Source organism: Lynx canadensis, chromosome A2 (assembly GCF_007474595.2).
Source record: "Lynx canadensis isolate LIC74 chromosome A2, mLynCan4.pri.v2, whole genome shotgun sequence".
Classification (NCBI taxonomy): Eukaryota; Metazoa; Chordata; class Mammalia; order Carnivora; family Felidae; genus Lynx; species Lynx canadensis.
In genome coordinates, this window is record NC_044304.2 from 131,100,388 (window position 1) to 131,120,060 (window position 19,673).

At 33.8% G+C, this 19,673-nt stretch overlaps 1 protein-coding gene across 1 annotated transcript in view; it reads right to left on the reverse strand.

The window, feature by feature from the left end:
• TMEM168 (transmembrane protein 168) overlaps window positions 1-19,673 on the reverse strand; it is a 32,011-nt gene that overhangs the window by 4,932 nt on the left and 7,406 nt on the right. Inside the window, exons 3-4 of the mRNA XM_030308258.2 lie at window positions 6,774-6,916; window positions 3,714-3,988 (exon numbers count right to left, since the gene is read on the reverse strand). Coding sequence (XP_030164118.1) covers window positions 3,714-3,988; window positions 6,774-6,916 — 418 coding nt within the window. The remainder of the gene's footprint in view (window positions 1-3,713; window positions 3,989-6,773; window positions 6,917-19,673) is intronic.

The following is a 19,673-nucleotide window of genomic DNA, read 5'->3' on the forward strand; positions in this document are numbered from 1 at the left end:
AATTCCATCTGCCACAAAACATCATTGTCTAACTTGCCTTCTACAACTATTTCAATAAATATTCTAAAATGCACATTCTACACTAATTCTCTTATATACATGCTCTTTAGATATCAATAAGAGATTTAAAGGAGCATTAAAGCCTTTTCAATGAATATTTCTCTTCTGTTTTGTTTTTGCTCTACTCTCTCCTGTAAATAGGATCTATGTTGCATCTGGCTTTTGGCCCAGATGCAAAGTACTTACATTTATCTCAGCTAACAACCATCTAATGCGGTTAAAGTAATTGAGACTGTTTTTTTAAAGACTTTGTTTATCTGTGATAAACTGCTTTACAGATTACCTACTTTTTTTTTCCATTTATTTCTCTCTGGTCATTATATTAATTGTTTTTTACCCTCAAACAAAGAGGCAAAAATATCAGGTTCATATTATGAAACCCCATAAATGTAAGAAGACTACATATTCTAAGAAGCACTTTGAGTAAAGGTATGTGATATAAGGGCAAACACAAATTTTCTTTTTCAGAATGGTATTTAGTTCTGGACCTGCTCTTAACTTGCTAACTCAGGTAAAATCCAGTCATGATGTTTCCTATTTTACAGGTTTTTGGAAAGACAACTATTAATACATTCTCAGGGCTTAAAGTTCTTTGTCACGTGGGTTGGAATGGATTAAAGCATTTTCCTCAGAGCAGGGGTGCTCAGTACTATTTTTGAGTACTATCTGCTTCTGAGGGCTATGTCTCTGGCAGCCCAGGGCAGGAACTGACTGAAAAGAAGGCTCTGCCTCTGCTCCTGGTTCGACCTGGTTACCTATGCGCTTGGTGCCTCAAGCTGAGAGAGTATAAAGTTGCCGAATTAGGGATGAACCTACACCTACCCCTCTTGGAGAAGGCAAAGCCATCTCAAGTGGTGCTTTCTCCATTGTGTTTTTCCACTTTTTACAATAATGTCTCCAACAAAGAAAGTTACACATACAAGAATAAATCTTGGCTAAGAAAGGAATTCTATAATGGTTAACTTACTGTTGACATAATTTAAAAAATATTATAAAGATACCATTCCAGAATGTAACTGCTAGACATTTAACTAAAATAAAGCCATACCATAGAGTTTTTAAGTCTTCATAAATTATTGCTAATTCATAATGAATTTAAGAACACTGATGACTATGTTAGTTATCTTGATGTCTATAATTTTTTCTATGAAAAGAAAAAGCTGATATAAATAGTAAACTGAACATCTAGAATTTATTTCTAAAGCCATCTTTTAAAAGATACTTGAGGGGCACCTGGGTGGTTTAGTCAGTTGAAATACGACTTTAGCTCAAGTCATGATCTCGTGGTCCATGAGTTCAAGCCCCAAGTCAGGCTCTGTGCTGACAGCTCAGGGCCTGGAGCCTGCTTTGGGTTCTGTATCTCCCTCTCTCTCTGCCCCTCCCCCACGACTGCTCTGTCTCTATCTCTCTCTCTCTCTCAAAAATAAACATCAAAAAAAATTAAAAAATAAAAGATACTTGAAATACATTTTAAAAGATTTAAGAGGAAAAATAGAAACTTTCTGAAAAATGTTTTTACTAATAAATCCTTCATGTACACATACAAGCTTACTTTTAATATTACTTTCTTAAAATACTTAAAAATAACTAAGGATACATGCATGACCACCAATATTATGCCTTTTTCCTCATTTGATTTGGGAAGAGTTTATTATTATAAGCCTTGCAATAAGTTTTCAATAATCAATCTGTAGTTTTAACTCTGAAATTCTATTTCTGTCAAGATTTTTGAATTGAATAGAACTTTTTCTCCTGTGCTCTAAGGAAAAGTACACAGAATGCTATACTTTCCCTAGAATTAAAATAGTCATAAAGGTTAAAAAGGGGTTTTCTACATTGAGTTCTAAAAAGTTAAAAGGTCAAGTAAAATACTGCACAAACTATATTCAACTAACTTTGATGCTGACTACCCTCTTCTACAGTATTTCAAAAATGGATGAACGATGCTAACAAAAATACGTACTTAACCAAAACATGCAATTTCTCTACCTTAATGGTTTTTGTCTCTGGCAGCACATGGTACAATGGGGAAAAACATATTTTATGGGCAAAGCAGGTCTGGATTTGAATCATAGTGCCTTCACTTACCAGTTGTATGACCAGAGATAGGTAACAACTTTAAGCTTTCATTTTATTCTTTGAAAAACGACGTGACAGAGGTGACAGTACTTACCTCAAAGTATTTCAAGTAAAGATTAAATCTAACGTATATCAAGTACCAAGCATAGTAACTGTGCTTCAAATGTGCCCAATAAATTTTGCCTTTACTCCTAGACAGCCATTAAGTTATTAAATATTTACTTGTAAAACTAAAAATTACAACAATACTTTTATGATAAAACCCTGGTTATAAATCTGGCATAAAATTAGTAAGACCATGATGGTTTAAAATCAGCTCTATTTTAAACCTTGAGTTTGTTCCCTTTCTTCTGGAGTTGTGTTGGGAGCTCTGCCTTTGTCCTTCCACAATACTTGTTTATGTAAGTCCTGAATCTGAACATCAGTTTCTACTTATGTTAGGTCTATTTTACTACTTTATTTAAAAAAAATTTTTTTTTACTGTTTATTTGTTTTTGAGAGAGTGAGAGAGAGCGAGCAGGGGAGGAGCAGAGAGAGAGAGGGAGACACAGAAGCCAAAGCAGGCTCCAGGTTCCAAGCTGTCAGCATAGAGCCCAATGCGGGGCTCGAACCCACGAGCAGTGAGATCATGACCTGACCTGAAGTTGGACACCCAACCAACTGAGCCACCCAGGCGCCCCACTATTTTACTATTTGTACATGTTCTTAGTATAAAACATCTATAATATTTATGAGAAAAAGCAGGATATAATTAAGTTCTAGAAGAACTATTACTAACATAAAATAAGAAAATTACTCTTTTTCATGATTGATTCAATGATTTCATCCATCTATCAGTTACTTAAGGATCCCTAGTACATGCAAGGATCTGTGCTAGGTGCAAATAATTCATAAAACAAAGCCCATGACTTACATGGTCTCTAATCTAGTTAGAAAGCCCAATGAACAAATTTACATATAAAATAGATCTCATTTTACCCTTGGCAGGGAGATTTAGGATTACTCCCTCATTTTACAGATGTCAAAACTGAAACTGAGGGAAGTTAGGTAACTTGTCAAAAATAACACTGTTGTGGCAAAATCAGGGCCAGAACCAAGGTCTCCTGACCTAAGTGCTACTCCCACCATATCGCCTAGCCTGTTATTTAAAATCCTGGTGAGCTTTCTAACATAAACAAAACTGGATGTGTGCAGAACTAACATTTAAAGACTTAGAAATCAGCTCCCATAACATTTAAAGACTTAGAACTACTAGTCAAATTAATCAGCTTCTGAAAAATGTAACTGTATTTAATAATTCTGAAAATACGTTAAAGGGAAACTGACAATAAGTCTCAGATTAAGCAGATCTTTTTTCTTCTAATCAATACAAGACATAATTCTCAAAACCTTTATAGAGATTATTAATATTATGCTAAACAGGTATGCTAAAGAAAAAAAAAGTCCTATGTATACTTAGTAAACTGTGAAGTAGAAAATGAAGAATTTTGGAAATTTAATGTTTGAGTGTGAAGGGTATATTTCCACAAATAGGTCTATCTTCCTAAAAGTGAAATTGCCAGAGGTGCATTTACCTGCAAGAGCCCACTCTCCTGTGCTGTGGGTGTGTCCACTGTAATACAAAACATATGTATCATGTCTAGGTCCATCCACAGTCCGAAGTTCAAGGAAAGCTTTCAGTTTGGAATGAAGAGTATCAAAGGACAGTCCACTTGTGGAATAGTCACATCCATAGGTCTCAATCATATGATATGCAAAAAATCTTTGGATAGCATTGAGCATGCCAGTAGACCTCAAATTTAACTCCTGTACATGTTCTGGTGGAAGAAGTGTTGGCTGACCATCAGGACTGAAGGAAAAAAAAAAAAAGATGATTTTGGTGTTTAAAGAATGTTCATTCTATATTACATTCTTATTCTTCATTTATAATTAAGAATCGTAATAGTTGCTGATAACTAAACGGCACGATTTTTAAAAATCATGCCGTTTAGTTATCATCTTTTCTAAAGTTCCTACAGTGCTAAGAATTAAGCTTGAACATCAAAGGCTAGTTTCTAAAAGTTACATTTTTAACGATTAAAATAATCACCAAACTGAAAGCTAGGAAAAGATATCCAAATGTTGATAATACTATTCTTTGTTCTATACTCATATTCTTTTTCCAAATGACTGATAATTGAATAAGACTTTTTTTTTTTAACATTTTTATTTATTTTTGAGACAGAGAGAGACAAAGCATGAATGGGGGAGGGGCAGAGAGAGAAGGAGACACAGAATCAGAAGCAGGCTCCAGGCTCTGAGCCATCAGCCCAGAGCCCGATGCGGGGCTCAAACTCACGGACCGTGAGATTGTGACCTGAGCTGAAGTCGGACGCTCAACCGACCGAGCCACCCAGGCGCCCCGAATAAGACTTTCTAAAAGCAAGATTATATTGATTTTACCCTGTGTTTTAAGAACACCCACATGGCAACTATAATGAAATAACTTTTTTCCTTGAGAAAAAAATTTTAACAAAGTAAGGAAGCAATATGTTTTTTATTTCTATATTGAAAAAAGACAGTCTTTATAAAATGCATTCAAGTTCTACTAACTTAAGGAACATGAATGACAGAAGAAATTATCTGTTAGTAAATGGCATTTTAAAACAATTATTAAAATTTTGGTCCATTGCCTTATACTACTGAACACTAACTAAAGACAGATCTGATCCTAGAACAAACATAAAATGGTACTCTAGTAAAGATGATAAACCAAGTCTTAAGGCTACAAGAATCAAAATAATATCAATATTGAAGTGGAAAAAAAAAATCATCACTCCCACCCAGAAAAGGAATTTAAGTAATTTTGAAAACTTTACATTTTGCTGCAGGTATTATCAGTAATATTCAAATAACACTAGTTTTCATTAAAATAATAAGGCATTTTGTTCTTATTTTGTATTTGTAACACTTAGCAATCAAAAAGTAAAAGAATAAGCAACACATTAACAAAAATTAGAATAAAAATCTGTGCAAATTACTACTTCCACATATTCTCTCTGCTGAGCTGTCACTTCTTTATGGGGCCCTTTTAAATCTATTTCTTTTACTTCTCAAAGAATTTGCAATTTTTTTAAAATGTTTATTTATTTTTGAGACAGAGAGAGACAGAGCATGAGTGGGGGAGGGGCAGAGAGAGAGGGAGACACAGAATCCGAAGCAGGCTCCAGGCTCTGAGCTGTCAGCACAGAGCCCGACGCAGGGCTCGAACTCACAGACCGTGAGATCATGACCTGAGCCGAAGTCGGAAGCTCGACCAACTGAGCCACCCAGGCGCCCCAAGAATTTGCAATTTTATAAAGCCTTTAACATGGAGGAAAATGTTTACTACAAATAGTCTATTTTTGGTTTTTATGTCAAATATTTGAAATCAATTTTTTATTTCAAGTCTTCCCCCTACCCCACCCTAAAAGCCACCATGGAAAGTATGAAGAATACTTGGTGGTCAAAACGCATCAACAGCAAAGAGGGGTGCCTGGTTAAGAGTCTGACTCTTGATATGGGCGCAGGTAATGATCTCACTGGTTTGTGAGACTAAGCTCCAGGTCAGGCTCTGTGCTGACAGCACAGGACCTGCTTGGGATTCTCTCCTGCTCTCTCTACCCATCCCCTCCTTGCACACACACTCACACTCTCTCTCTCAAAACAAATAAATAACATTAAAAAAAAAAGCAAAGAACTATTTTTTTCTATTTCCAAGGTACTTAACTATGAAAAATATTTTAATGTGGCAATTTTTACAGATTAAACCAATTTGCTACACATTTAGGGACAAGAATTATGTTTGGAATAAAACTACAATCAAGTATGTTTAAAAAATTTTTTTAATGCTTACTTATTTTTGAGAGAGAAAGAGAGAGAGCGTGTGCATGCACTGAAGGGAAAGACACAGAGGGAGACACAGAATCCAAAGCAGGCTCCACACTCAGAGCTGTCAGCACAGAGCCTGGCATGGGGATTGAACTCACGGATCGTGAGATCATGACTTGAGCCAAAATCAGACACTCAACTGACTGAGTCACTGAGGCACCCCTCAAACAAATATGTTTAACTTCATTGCCAATTTCCTGAATTCCTGGTATTTGTATGCCAGTTTCCAACGGGCATACTGTTCTGCATTCATATTCTCATTAGCTCTTCATAGCATTCCTCTAAGATGGGAAGAATAGGAATTACTGTTTGCATTTTAGATAAGGACACTGAAGTTCAGAGAAGTTGTGATTTGCCTAGGGTAACACAGAACTAGAATTTAGGGCTCTCAGGTCCAGTATACATTCTATTAAATTTCACCATGTTGTTTCACAGGACATTCTTCTAAACAAGAAAGGGTAGGACCTTTTCTTAGAACAATCATATCTTCTCATTTTTAGCTCAAATATAAGCTAATCACATTTATAAAAAAATTTTTTTTAACTGGACCCTGAAGATTATATCATTACCCAGAATAAATACAAGTTTTTAAACATTTGGGGTAAATTAAAAAGAACTGCAAGAGTATTATATTTTGAAAATATTACACATTTGAAAAAATGAGCTATCACATTTTATATTCATATTCATACAAATATTAGGAAAATTATACTAGATTACTATACCTGCAGAAGTTGGTAGGAATCACAATAGCATATCCGACAGATGTTCCTCCTAAACAGTTACCTAATTCATGGAAGAGTCCATGAGCCATGGATTCCAATGGTAAAACTATCAGAAACATGCTCAGGAAGATCCCATTTGTTGTCTAAAAGAAATTTAAAACAGCATGTTTATACAGTGTGTGACTGCACTTATGTGTGTGCATATGTACATATATTTATATACATGCATATTTATATATTTTCCCTATTTCCAAAAAAGATGAAAAGAACAATCAATAGCCTAAAAACAGTTAGAAGTTGAAGCAGAGAAGTATATATGGATGAGCAATGAAACCTAAATTAATCTTGAAGCTTCCTGGAAGTTGTGGCAAAGCAAATATGGCACATCATATTTTTTTAATTTGTCAGGTAATATCCCACCCAAACTAAAAAAGAGAACACAAATGTAACCTTCTTGATATGACACAAAAAGCCAGAAAACAAATCCCTTCCTGTTAAAAACCACATGCTCTTAACCACTTTTCAAATAACATACTCAAGCATTGGTGGTAGTGCTGAGCATAGCTGCCTTTCAAATAATATACTCCATTACTTTATCAGAAAAGTTACTTTAGAAAGGGCTTGTTTTTCCTGTGAAAAGTCCAAAATTAAGAGAGTAAAATCTTACAGAAAACTTAAGATTCTAAAGCTATCAAAATGAACCCCATTCTTATATTTAAACTTTTTAAGTTTTCCTTTTAAAAGCTCTAGACTGTAAATACAAAACTGTAAAAAAAAGAGTGTAATATATATTAAAAATATATTCATATATATTACATATGTTACAAATATGCATATACATAATATGTCATATATAAAGGGTATTTAAGCATCCTAAAAGCCGAAGAGAAAAAGGCAGGCAGTAAGAAATATTAAAAAGAGGAGGCAAGATTGGGTAGTCACTGATATAAAAAATAAACAAATAAATAAAGGACCCATTTAAGTGAAAAGAAAATGGAAGGATGACAGTCACTCAGTCCTGATCTACAGCTTTACAACACTGATATTATTCCACATTCTTTCTATGTTGCTGCTGGACATATTATATACGGTTCTGTGCTTCTGTGCATGAACACACATTTTTCTAATGCTAATAGATGATTGATTCCATCAGAATTTTAATAAAAAATAGGTGATTCCCATAATTAAAAAACAGATGTAATACCCTATTTTTGGTACATTGTGTGTTCTCAATTACATAAAATATAGTACATGCTCAATTTAGAAACATTAGAAAACACAAATAAGTAAAAGGATAAGTGATTAAAATCACTGCAAGTACTGTCCTCTACACATGCTTTTTAAAATATTATCGGACTTCACACAATATATATATTCATTTTTTTTACCAAAGTAGGATAATGTTCTGTAAACTTTCTAATATATTGTAAGCCTATTAATAAATTCTACATCATGTGTAAAGAAGAAATGGCATTACTATCATATGTATAAAATTTTAATTAGCTGAATCCCTATTGCTAGATTCCTTTTAATTTTCTATTGTAATAAAACCAGAATAAGTATTGAGTTCTCTATTATTTTAAATCCCTTTGATAATTTAAGTTTCATCTTCGGTGAAGTGTTAACTATTTTGCCCCTTTTTCCATGGGACTGCCTTTTTATTATTTACAGCTTTGTTTTGCTCTCAGTATGTTTTAGTTAAGACTTTTTTGGGATATATGGCAAATGCCTTCCTCCTCCCCTTAATGCTGTTTTTTGCTTAGCATGTTTTTAATTGTAATGTCATTTTGTGTAAGTTAAATCTTTCTCCACCCAAAGGTCAAGAAGATTATTTTACATTACCCTTTAAAGGCTTTATTATCTTGACCTTTGCATTTTTGGGCCTGTAACCCAAATGTAATTGATTTTTGTTTGATTATAATCAACTTCACTTTTTTCTAACTGTACACTGAATTACTGAAAAAATCTCAACCATTTCACACTATTCTACAGTGATGTTTCTATCATAAATCAAGTACTCTGGGATTTGTTTTTGTACACTTTTCTGTTCCACTGGTCTTTTTGTCCTTTCAAATATTTCCTTTGGCCTTTATTTCCTCCTTTCTTTTGGGACTCCAATAAAATAGAGACCTTCTCATTGTATCCTTTTTTGAGACATACTCTTCTGTGTGTTCCCTATTTTCCTTTTGTGCTCCTTCTTGCATAGCTTCTTCTGAAATGTATCTTTGAATTCACTAATGCTCACTTCAGCTTTATCTAACGTTAGTCTTGCGCAATGAATTTTCAGGTATTTTTAGGATTCTAAAACTTGCTATTTTTAAGTCTGCCTTGTCACTATTTTATAGCTTCCAACTTCCTACCATTATGTACTATCTTTGCTTTTTCCAGCTTTGTAAATATGATGGTTTTCTGTGTTTGAGAATTCCATGATCACAAGACTTTTTGGTCATCTGTTGGTCCTGCTGTTTCTTGCTCTTGATACCACGTGTGTGTGTCCCTGGTTATATTTATGAGCAGAACACTGTATGCAAAAATACACACACATATATAATTATAGGACTAATTTCAGGCTTAGAATAATCCACTTTCTCCAAGAGGATTTTTGTTGGTTCCTTCCAGGGAGCTGGGGCTATTACAACTACATATCTTAATCCAGATTGGACCACTTAATCCAGGTCCCATCACTAACAGAACACAAGGTCAGGATACAAATTCATGAGCACCCTGTAATGTACACAGCTTCACACTTTTCCTTCAGTGTGTCATCTTAAAATGGGAGGTAATTTACCAGAGACCCCACCTCTGAAGTTCTAGACTGACTTGCTCCTCTTGATGGAAATAGAAGTGCAGTTCAAATTTAAACTTTCCTCCACTAACATGTCCACAGGGCCCAGTGTTGAGTATTACTATCCCAGAAGGTATGACGTGTATTTTCATTTATTCATGTCTTCTTTCAAAGCCTTCATTGGAGTTTTCTATTTCTTTGTAAAAATGTCAAAAGTTTCTTTTAAATCTATTTCTAGGCATTTTATGTTTATTGTTCTTTTTTTAAGCCTATTTATCAATTTAGAGGGAGAGCATTTATGAGCAAGGGGGAGAGGCAGAGAGAGGCAGAGAGAATCCCAAGCAGGCTCTGTGCTGTCAGTGCAGAGCCCCACATGGGGCTTGAACCCACAAACTGCGAGATAATGACCTGAGCCAAAACCAAGAGTCAGATGCTTACCCAACTGAGCCACTCAGGCACCACATGTTTGTTGTTCTATGAGTGGAATGATTTCTATTGCATTTTCTGATTACTGACTTCTAGGATACTGATTGTTTTTTTATATTTACATGTTATTATTTGCTACCTGAATAGTATTAAACATATATATTCTCACTATACACCATTTATTTCTTCTTATAGTACTTATATTATACAATTCCAAGAGAATTTACATAGTTTTTATACTGGCTAGGTTAATGATAATTCTGTCAACAAAATCAACCTTTTATGAGAGAGTTTATGATGTTAAAGATGCAGTACAATTCTCACAACTATTACCACAGCATTTTCACCTGATTTTTCAGTTTGCTCTTCGGTTTGCCAGGTAGTCATCTTATCTACAAATACTAATAATTTCATTTCTTTCTTATTTTCCAAACATTTACTGCATATGTTGCTCCGGTATAACAAAAAATCTTTTGTGTACAGGGGTTTAATTGATCAAAGGATTACTTCTACATTTTGTCAGCCATTCATATAAAAAAATTACTAAATAACATGACCAATATATGACAACTTTATTATTTCTACCTTTAACTTTATGTAACTCATACTTTTCTGATCAAGATGGTAATATAAGAAACTAATTCACTATGTTACCATTTATAGCAAGGGTCATAAACACCTTCAGGATTATGTGAAGCAGCTGTGATAAATAGTGGTAAAGATTCTAAAGGAAAGTGCATTGCTGCCTAAAGGCATACATTTTCTTTTTTTTAGAGGCATTTAAAAAATTTATTGAAATATAATTGACCTACAGTGTTATATTAGTTTCAGGTGTACAACACAGTGGTTTGACAATTCTATACTTTATTCAGTGCTCACCAGAGTAAGTGTAGTCACCATCTATCACCATACATTTTCACAATATTATTTATATTCTCCATGCTATACTTTTCATCTCTGTGACTTACTTATTTTATAACTGGAAGTTTGTACTTTTTAATCCCTTTCATCCATTTTGCCCATACCCCCACCATTCACTTGCCCTGTGGCAACTACCAATTTTTTCTCTATATTTAAGAGTCTTGTAGTTTTGTTGATTTGTTTAGATTCCACATGTAAGTGAAATCATACGGCATTTGTCTCACTTATTTAAGGCACATATTAAAAGATGTTTTGGCTTGGGGCGCCTGGGTGGCTCAGGCAGTTGCCTGACTTCAGCTCAGGTCATGATCTCATGGGTCATGGGTTTGAGCACCACATCCAGCTTTGTGCTGGCAATACAGAGCCTGCTTTAGATTCTGTCTCTCTCTCACTTTAGATTCTGTCTGTCTCTCTCTCTCTCTGCTTCTTCCCCACTAGTTTTCTCTCAAAAATAAACATTAAAAAAAAATCTTAAAAAAAAAAATGTTCTGGCCAAATAAAACTGGTCGACTCAAAATTCTTGCAGGTATGTTGATTTATTTATTTTACTATACAGACATAATTAAAGGATTTAAAAAAGAGAATTACAAAAAAAAATCACCCTCTTAAAAAAAATTTCCTATACATTTTTCCTAAAATCAGGATAGATTTTAGAAGGATGAGAACTTCAGGTGTGTAAGCAGCTTTTTTGTACTAAGTTACTAGGAAATTTCAGGACATACAGAAATACATATTGAAGATAATTCATAAATAAGGAATTTGATATTCTAGAGTTGGGAACTAAACTTTGACACTGCAAATTGTAAGAGAATGTTATACCATCAAAAAATGTTAACTTGGGACACCTGGGTGGCTTTGCTGGATAAGCTCTTAAGTCCAACTCTTGATTTTGGCTTAGGTCATGATGTCATGGTTCCTGAGATAGGGCCCCATGTCAGGCTTAAGATTCTCTCTCTCCCTCTCCCTTTCCCCCTCCCTGGCTTGCAGGAGCTCTCTCTCTCTCTCTAAAAAAAAAAAAAAAAAAAAAAAAAAAATTGTTCAATTCTCATTTTGTTTAATCAAAACATTTTTCTTTAGTTAAGGCTACTTATTAACTTGCTATCTCTGCATCTTTCCTATTTCCTACAGTAAAAAGAATGGAAATTTCCATTTCCGAAAGCTGGCCCAGGAATATTTAAGTTTGGCCTTATTTATCAAATCTTGTCAAGGGTAGAGACTACCCTTTGTTTAAATATTCATGTGTATACAATACCAATGGTTATCACTGACTTCTTTTGAATTACCTTGAAGAATTTTATAAATCTAAGATTTTTATTGTGAAATTAAAATATAGTTTTACCGTTAGAAAAAAGCATTGCATTGAACAGTTTATAATTTAACAATGAACTACAGTAATGATAAACTTCAATTGCCAGTCTGTGTATACCTCAAGTAGGAAGCCTTATTAAATAATTTAAAATTCCAATTAAAATGTTAACTGATAGTGATGTTATTCAACAGTCTCATGTCAGTTATACAACACTGATAACATTTAATATAATAGAACTAAATAAGCAGATATTTAGAGGTTTACTGATCACAGATGGTTTGCATACAACAGATGATCTGTTTTTATAATCTTAGAAAACTGGTAATTTATACTGTCATTAATTTTTAAAAGTCAAATTTAACAAAAAAATCATTAAACATTTTTATTAGGTTATTTTGAGTAAGCAAGCTTAGAAAAAAACAGTATTAAATATACTATCAAGATAACATACACAAATAAAAGTGAGCAGTTTGGCAACACAAAAATATTAGCAGTCTTCACAGATGGCAAATATGTCCAAGGGGAGGAAAAATATATTTAGGATGTTTTAGCCACTTGCCATTTTCAGAAAGCTTCAATTTTATTGGCATGCAAACGTTTACAGCTTCAACCTAAAAGGCATTTGTGACTCTTGGTATATTCTTATATTTTAAACAACTCCCTGTAATAAATATGATCAACTTACCCAATGAAAACTTTTAAGTGTAGGTACTTTTCTGGCTTTGTTTCTCCCAATCACCCTATGGACACTATCAAACTATAGGACATGATTCAAATTTTAAAGCAGAAAGAATCTGAACATACTAGCAGACCAATAAACTGTAAGTAATATCCTCTGTATAAAAGTAGTAACTAGCTATTCTCTATTCAGCTAGGCTTTCAAGTCATGGTCAAAATATTCAACCATTTCATATCATAAAATTTCTCAGAAAATAGGAACCAAATCTCTTTATGCAATATACAGATATCAATATTGGAATTTCATTTTTAAAAATATGGCATTTACGTAAGAGATAAAATTAACGTTTAGAGGTATTTTTGTAGCAGCCACATTAAGTAAACCAGATTTAGTAAACAGTATACATGGAAATCTAAGGAAAATGGAATTCCAACTAAGAAACACTATATTAATGGAGGTATTATGCCTTTTAATGTGACAAACCCATATTTAAGAAATAATAGGCAACCTCCAAAAATGTGTTCAGTACAGGAAATTTTAAGAACATTAGGAAAGCTACTTCACAGTTTTAAAGTCAAGTGATTTCTTTATACAGAGGCAATAGGGTCTAGTGGAAAGGGCTCAAGCTTTGGAGTTAGACTTTGGTTCAATCCTAGCTCAGCCATGTACCATCTGTGTGTACCTGAACAAATTAATTAAACTTTGAGTCTCAATCTATAAAAGGGGACTAATATTTATTTTGTGAGCTTATACTACAGATTAGAAATATGTGAAATATGGCTAGTACAATAAATGGTAGCTGTAATTTGCAGTGAAGCATTTTCAAATTGAAATGAAGTCATTATGAGCACGCCAACAGAAATCTCAAAGACGATTATTTTTTCACCTAAATGACTATTGCTGATAGGAGATATTGATGTAGAGTTAAAGTTCTATAAATGCATTAGAAATCTTATGTTTTTTCTTCTTTTGAGTATCTCAAAATAGAAACAGCAAAAATAGACATTTTTTTTCACTACAACCCTAATAAAGGTGAAACAACAGTGGTATGGGAATCAAACTCAGTCTACTGAATCTTACTTTTCCCATGGGCAAAATAAAGAGATTAAATAATCTCTATGCTCATTTCCAACTCTAAAAATATATGGAACTAAGTAAAGTGGTTAAGAGCTGTGAAGGCAGATTGCCTGGATTCATACCAGCTCTGCAGCCTTGAGGAAGTTTCCTAACCTCTCAATCATGCTTATCTATGAAATGGGAATCATAACAGTACCTATCTCAGAGTGTCATGAGAATTAAATGAACACACAAAGTACACAGAATGGTGTAGAGCACATAGAAAACAGTTAATAAATGGTAAGTCTTATTATTAAAATGGAAAACATTCTCTCTGGTCATTAAAATTTTTAAAGATTTTTCAAAGCTGGAATATCATCCAGGGGAAAGATGAAATACTTTGTTTTTACTTCAAGAAAAACAAAATTAGGACCATTGTTGGTGTTTTAGAAAAAAAAAAAAGTACTCCTGCTTCACAATGTTCTGGCAGAAATGATGAAACATCAAATTAAAAGAATGCTTTCTAGCTAAAAAGAATTTGTGCCCCCCCCCACCCTTTGCCATCTAGATGAAAATAGCTCAAAACTTTAGGAAGAGAAATGAAACAAAACAAAAAATTATGAAACATGTGCACTTCTAGTTTTGGCAGATTTGAAAACTCCCTGCTCCCCAAGCCAAGTGAAGTAATATGGCTGATCCTGCCATCTTGCTAGAAATGTAACTGCTACATCTGTGGATTTCATCCCTTCCTTAAATGCGGGGCTGATCTTGTTCCATCTGTCACACCCAGTGATTGCCATTGTTTCTCCTATAGAGAAATCAACTATGATTATGGTTTTTCTGATTTGAGTCAAAAGGCTTCTACAAAAAGTTGCTTCAAACTCCCATGGAATCTGCAAATGACAATGGTTGGTAAGGAAAGGCACATAAAATCTCATGTGAATGATAATGAGAGAGAATCTCTAAACATAAGAGTGAGCCATGGGGTATACTTCCTTGGGTATCTGGATGCTTTCTTCCCCTTTTATCCTTATGTGAATTATCAATTATCACAATTTCTGAAAAGCCTATAGCTGAGCAATAATACTAGCACCAAATGTTGTGGTACTGTGTAAGTCTGTCTTATTGACTTATTTTTTTTAAAAAAGGATAAAAGAGGAAAGTAAACAGCACATTCAATGAACATAATACAAATTGCAGGAAACATCAGCTGTAATGTTCCATTTTAAAGTTAGAATGAGATTATGAATAGAACACAACAGAAGTTAATGGTAAAATTCCAGATTTTTAATGTAAATGACTTAGAATGATACTACTGACTCATTCTGACAATGTTATTAAACTCAGTAAAACTAAGGAAAAACAAAAAACCAAGCTACCCATGTAGGATTAGCTAAGATTCTATTCAAGTGAGGTCAAAGATTTCTTAGACATGACATCAAAAGATTCTTAAAAGAAAAAAACTGATAAAATGGACTGTGGCAAAATTTAGAACTTCTGCTCTTCAGAAAACATGTTAAGAGAAAAGATAAGCCGCACACTGGGAGAAATATTTGCAAGTCATATATATGATAATGGACTTCTATCTAGAATAGATAAAGAATTCTCAGAACTTACTATTAAAACAAGCAATCCACAATTTTAAAAGCTGCCAAGACATGTTAACAGGTACTTCACCAAAGAAGACATAGTATAGTAAGCAAGCACAAGAAAGATACTTAACATCAGCAGTTACTGGGGTAACTGAAAATAAAACCACAATGAATTACCACCACACACCTATTAGAATGGTTAAAAAAAAAAAACGGACAGACAATACCAAGCACCGGTTATTATGTGGAGCAACTGGAACTCCTATATACTGCGGGTGAGAATGCAAAATGGTACAGCTGCTGTGAAAACATTTTGATAATTTATTAAACATAATCCATGTTTATTTTATTTTTTTAAATATTTATTTTTGAGAGCCTGCACGCATGTGTGCGTGAGCAGGGGAGGGGCAGAGAGAGGGGGGGACATAGGATCTGAGGCTGGCTCCGCACTGACAGCAGAGAGCCCGATGCGGGGCTCAAAATCATGAACTGTGAAATCATGATCTGAGCCGACCAAAATCAAGAGTCAGATGCTCAACCGACCAAGCCACCATGGCACCCCCATTATTCACATTTATGACATGACCGAGCAATCCCACACCAAGTAAAATAAAAATTTAGTTTAACAAAAAACCCTATGAATGTTTACAGCAACTTTTATATTAACCAAAAACGAATTTCAACATCACTCAAGTGAGTAATGAATAAACTGTGAGATACCCATATAATGGAATACTGCTGCAATACAAAGGAATAAATATAATACAATACAAAGGAATAAATATAAACAACATAGATGAATCTATATGAATTATGCCAAGTGAAAGGAGCTAAATTCAAACAGCTATATACTGTATGATTTCATTATATGACATTCTGTGAAAGGAAAGTGTCTAAGGAGAGCAAACAGATCAGTGGTTGTCAACTCCTGGGGGTTGAGAAAGGGACAGACTACAAAGGGGCAGAAGGGAATTTTGGGGGGTAACTGAACTCCTCTATATTTTGACTGTGGTAGTGGTGGTCACACAACTATATGTATTGGTCAAAACTGCAGAATTATACACTAAAAAGGATGAATAATACTCTATGCAAATTTTTCCTTAACAGAAAAATTTTTATATTATAGCTAAGTAAAAGTAACAGAACCCAAAACTAACATGCAAAAAAGCTTAAAATAAGAAAGTGGCCAAGCCCATTTTTGGAAATTAGGGTCCAAGCTACAATTGTACTCCACTAGGAAGCTAAATCTCATGTTTTTGTTTGTTTGGTTTTACTCCTCTAGTAGTAAAATAACCATAGATTTGACTCCTAAAAAATATGCTTTAAAAAATAAACCTACTAGAAACTGTTTTATAAATTCCAAATGCTCCTAGGTCATTAACTCAATAAACCCCATCATCCTACATTTTCATCTGCTCCCTTTATTCTCTCAATATCTTTTTAACATTTTTAGACTATCCACCACATCAGAACACTATTCAACTCTACATCTCATCAACTTATTTCAAGATCTCTTTAAATTTTACTTCTCAACAAGATCTTAGGAGAAAATCGCTGTGCTAAAGGGAAGACTATCATCTTAGTCCAGGTGCTTATCTTTTGCTCCTAGCTACACTTGATTTCAAGCTACCTCTACTTTCACTGATCCTATCTTTGGCTGACCAATCTCCTCAAAAGGTTTCTTCCTTTTTTTTTTTTTTTTTCCCTGCTACACTGGGTCTGCCCCCACCCAATCAATGGAACTATTTTTTCAGTGGAAATCCACTAAAGGATATGAAAAAATGGGTTTATATTATATTGTTACAAAGCTATCAATATCAATATCATTTAGGAATGTTAAACATAGGTCAATTTTTAAAAAATAATTAAAATCTAAAGAATTTGATATAGGACTTAAAATTTACTTGGATTAACAATGATGTTATGCCAAAAGCGGTCCTGGCCTTATAAAACTCAAATTTTTTGCCTTTCACTATATAATTTTCTGATGCTTTCATCAATCAAAAGGGTTAGAACTTCTATAAATCCAGTGGAGTGTTCCTAAATTGTTTCACACAGAGGTTTATAGGTATGGTTGGGGGTACCTCTTAATGAAGGGTAGAGGCAAGATTTTCACAGTCAAGTAAGTGTGGAAATGTTTCTCTTTCTTCTAACACTTTTTCTCTGAGTATACTCATTAACATCTCACAGAACACTGGACAGAGCACAGTTTGGGAAATCTATACACAAAATACTAAATTAAATTTAAGTTTAAAAAATTTAACTGCATCAAAGACACAATGCCTACATCATAGGCAGCAGTGACCAAATAGTAACTAATTGGGGAATGCAGACAAAACTCAGGTAGATGCATGTTGCTCTTAAATAGCTAAATTAATACCTTGTTACTCAATGGGTATACTTTTGATCAGGAGTTTCTGCATCACCTTTAATTTTTTCAAGCTCTTTCCCAAAATCAATTTCAATCTTCAGAATTTTAACAATATCCCCACATGATTTCAATGCACGTTAAAGGCTGAGAAGCACTGGCCTACAACAGGAGTTGGCAAACTTTCTGTAAAGAGCCAGAGAGTTAAAATTTTAGGTTTTATGAGCTATGAGGTCTGTATTGTAACTATTCAACTAGGCTGTTTATTATAATGATAAAAAGGTCTATAAAGAAGATATAGTAATTAAAGATGAATATAGATACCTTAGAACAGAATCCCGAAATACATAAAGAAATGACAGAATTGAACAGATAAACCCACAGTTTGGCAATTATACCGAGGATTTTCAATATCCCTTTCTCAATACTGATGGAATCAGACAAAAAATCAACACAGATGTAGATATAGAAGAATAACAACCAACTTAACCTAGCTAGTATTTATAGAACCCTCTACCCAATAACAGCAGAATACTCATTCTTTTCAAGTGAACATGGTGTTTTCTCCAGAATCAAACACATGCCAGGTCACAAAACAAGTCTTAACAAAAGACTAAAATCATACAAACTATGTTCTCCAATCACATGTAATTAAATTAGAAATTAATAACCAAGAAACGTGGGAAATCCCTCAGATATCGCCATATCAGACAACCAATTTTTAAATAACCCAAAGGTCGAAGAGTAAGTTTTAAGGGAAATTAGAAAATACCTTGTGAGACAGCCTAGTACTAGTAGGTGGTCACACACACAGATCAATGGAACAAAAAAGAGAGCTCAAAAATAAAGCCTTACATTTATATTTCATTGATTTTGGACAAAGGCACCAAGGCACTTCAACAGAGGAAAGGATAGTCTTTTCCTAGAATAATTAGAAAGCCCTATTAAAAAAAAATTAGATCCTTACGTCATACCATAGACAAAAATTACTGCCAAATGGATCATGCACCTAAATATCAAAGCTAAAACAATACAATCACTAAAGAAAACTAATTTATAGAAGAAAATCTTTGTGACCTAGGGTTGAGCAAAGACTTCTTAGAGTACTAAAAGCACAGTCCATAAAGAGAAAGCTGGTAAATTGTTCTTCATAAAATTTAAAAGTTGTAGTCTTCAAAATGTGTCATTAAGAAAAAAAGATAAGTCACACTGGGAGAAAACATTTCCAAATCATATATTTTTAAAAAAGGACTTGTATGCAGAATATAAAAAGAACCCTTAAAACTCAATCATAAGAGAAATAACTCAATTTACAATGGGCAAAAGATTTGAATAGATACTTCAACAACAAAGACAAGTGAATGACTAATACATTAAATGATGCTCAACATATTAGTCATTAGAGACATGCAAATTAAAGCCACAAAGAGATACCACTCCACGCCTAAATTGAGAAGCAGTCTCAAGTAATTCAACTTTAAAAATGAATAGAATGGAAGGAGAGAATATGGAAATTGATTCTCTCAAAATCATTTTTGCTGACATAGTCTTTGGAAAGCTTTTGCGTACCTCCAGTGGTACACATACCACTGATATAAGAAGACCACTGGTATAAGAAAACAAGAAAGGTACAGTGACTTACAAAATAATTGGTTAGCAGGATTTGATGATCTGGAAAGGTGTCAAGCATGAATGAGCCTGACTTCAAAACAAAAACAAAAACAAAAACAAAGTAGTTAGCGCTGGAAGGCTGGAAAAGGAGCT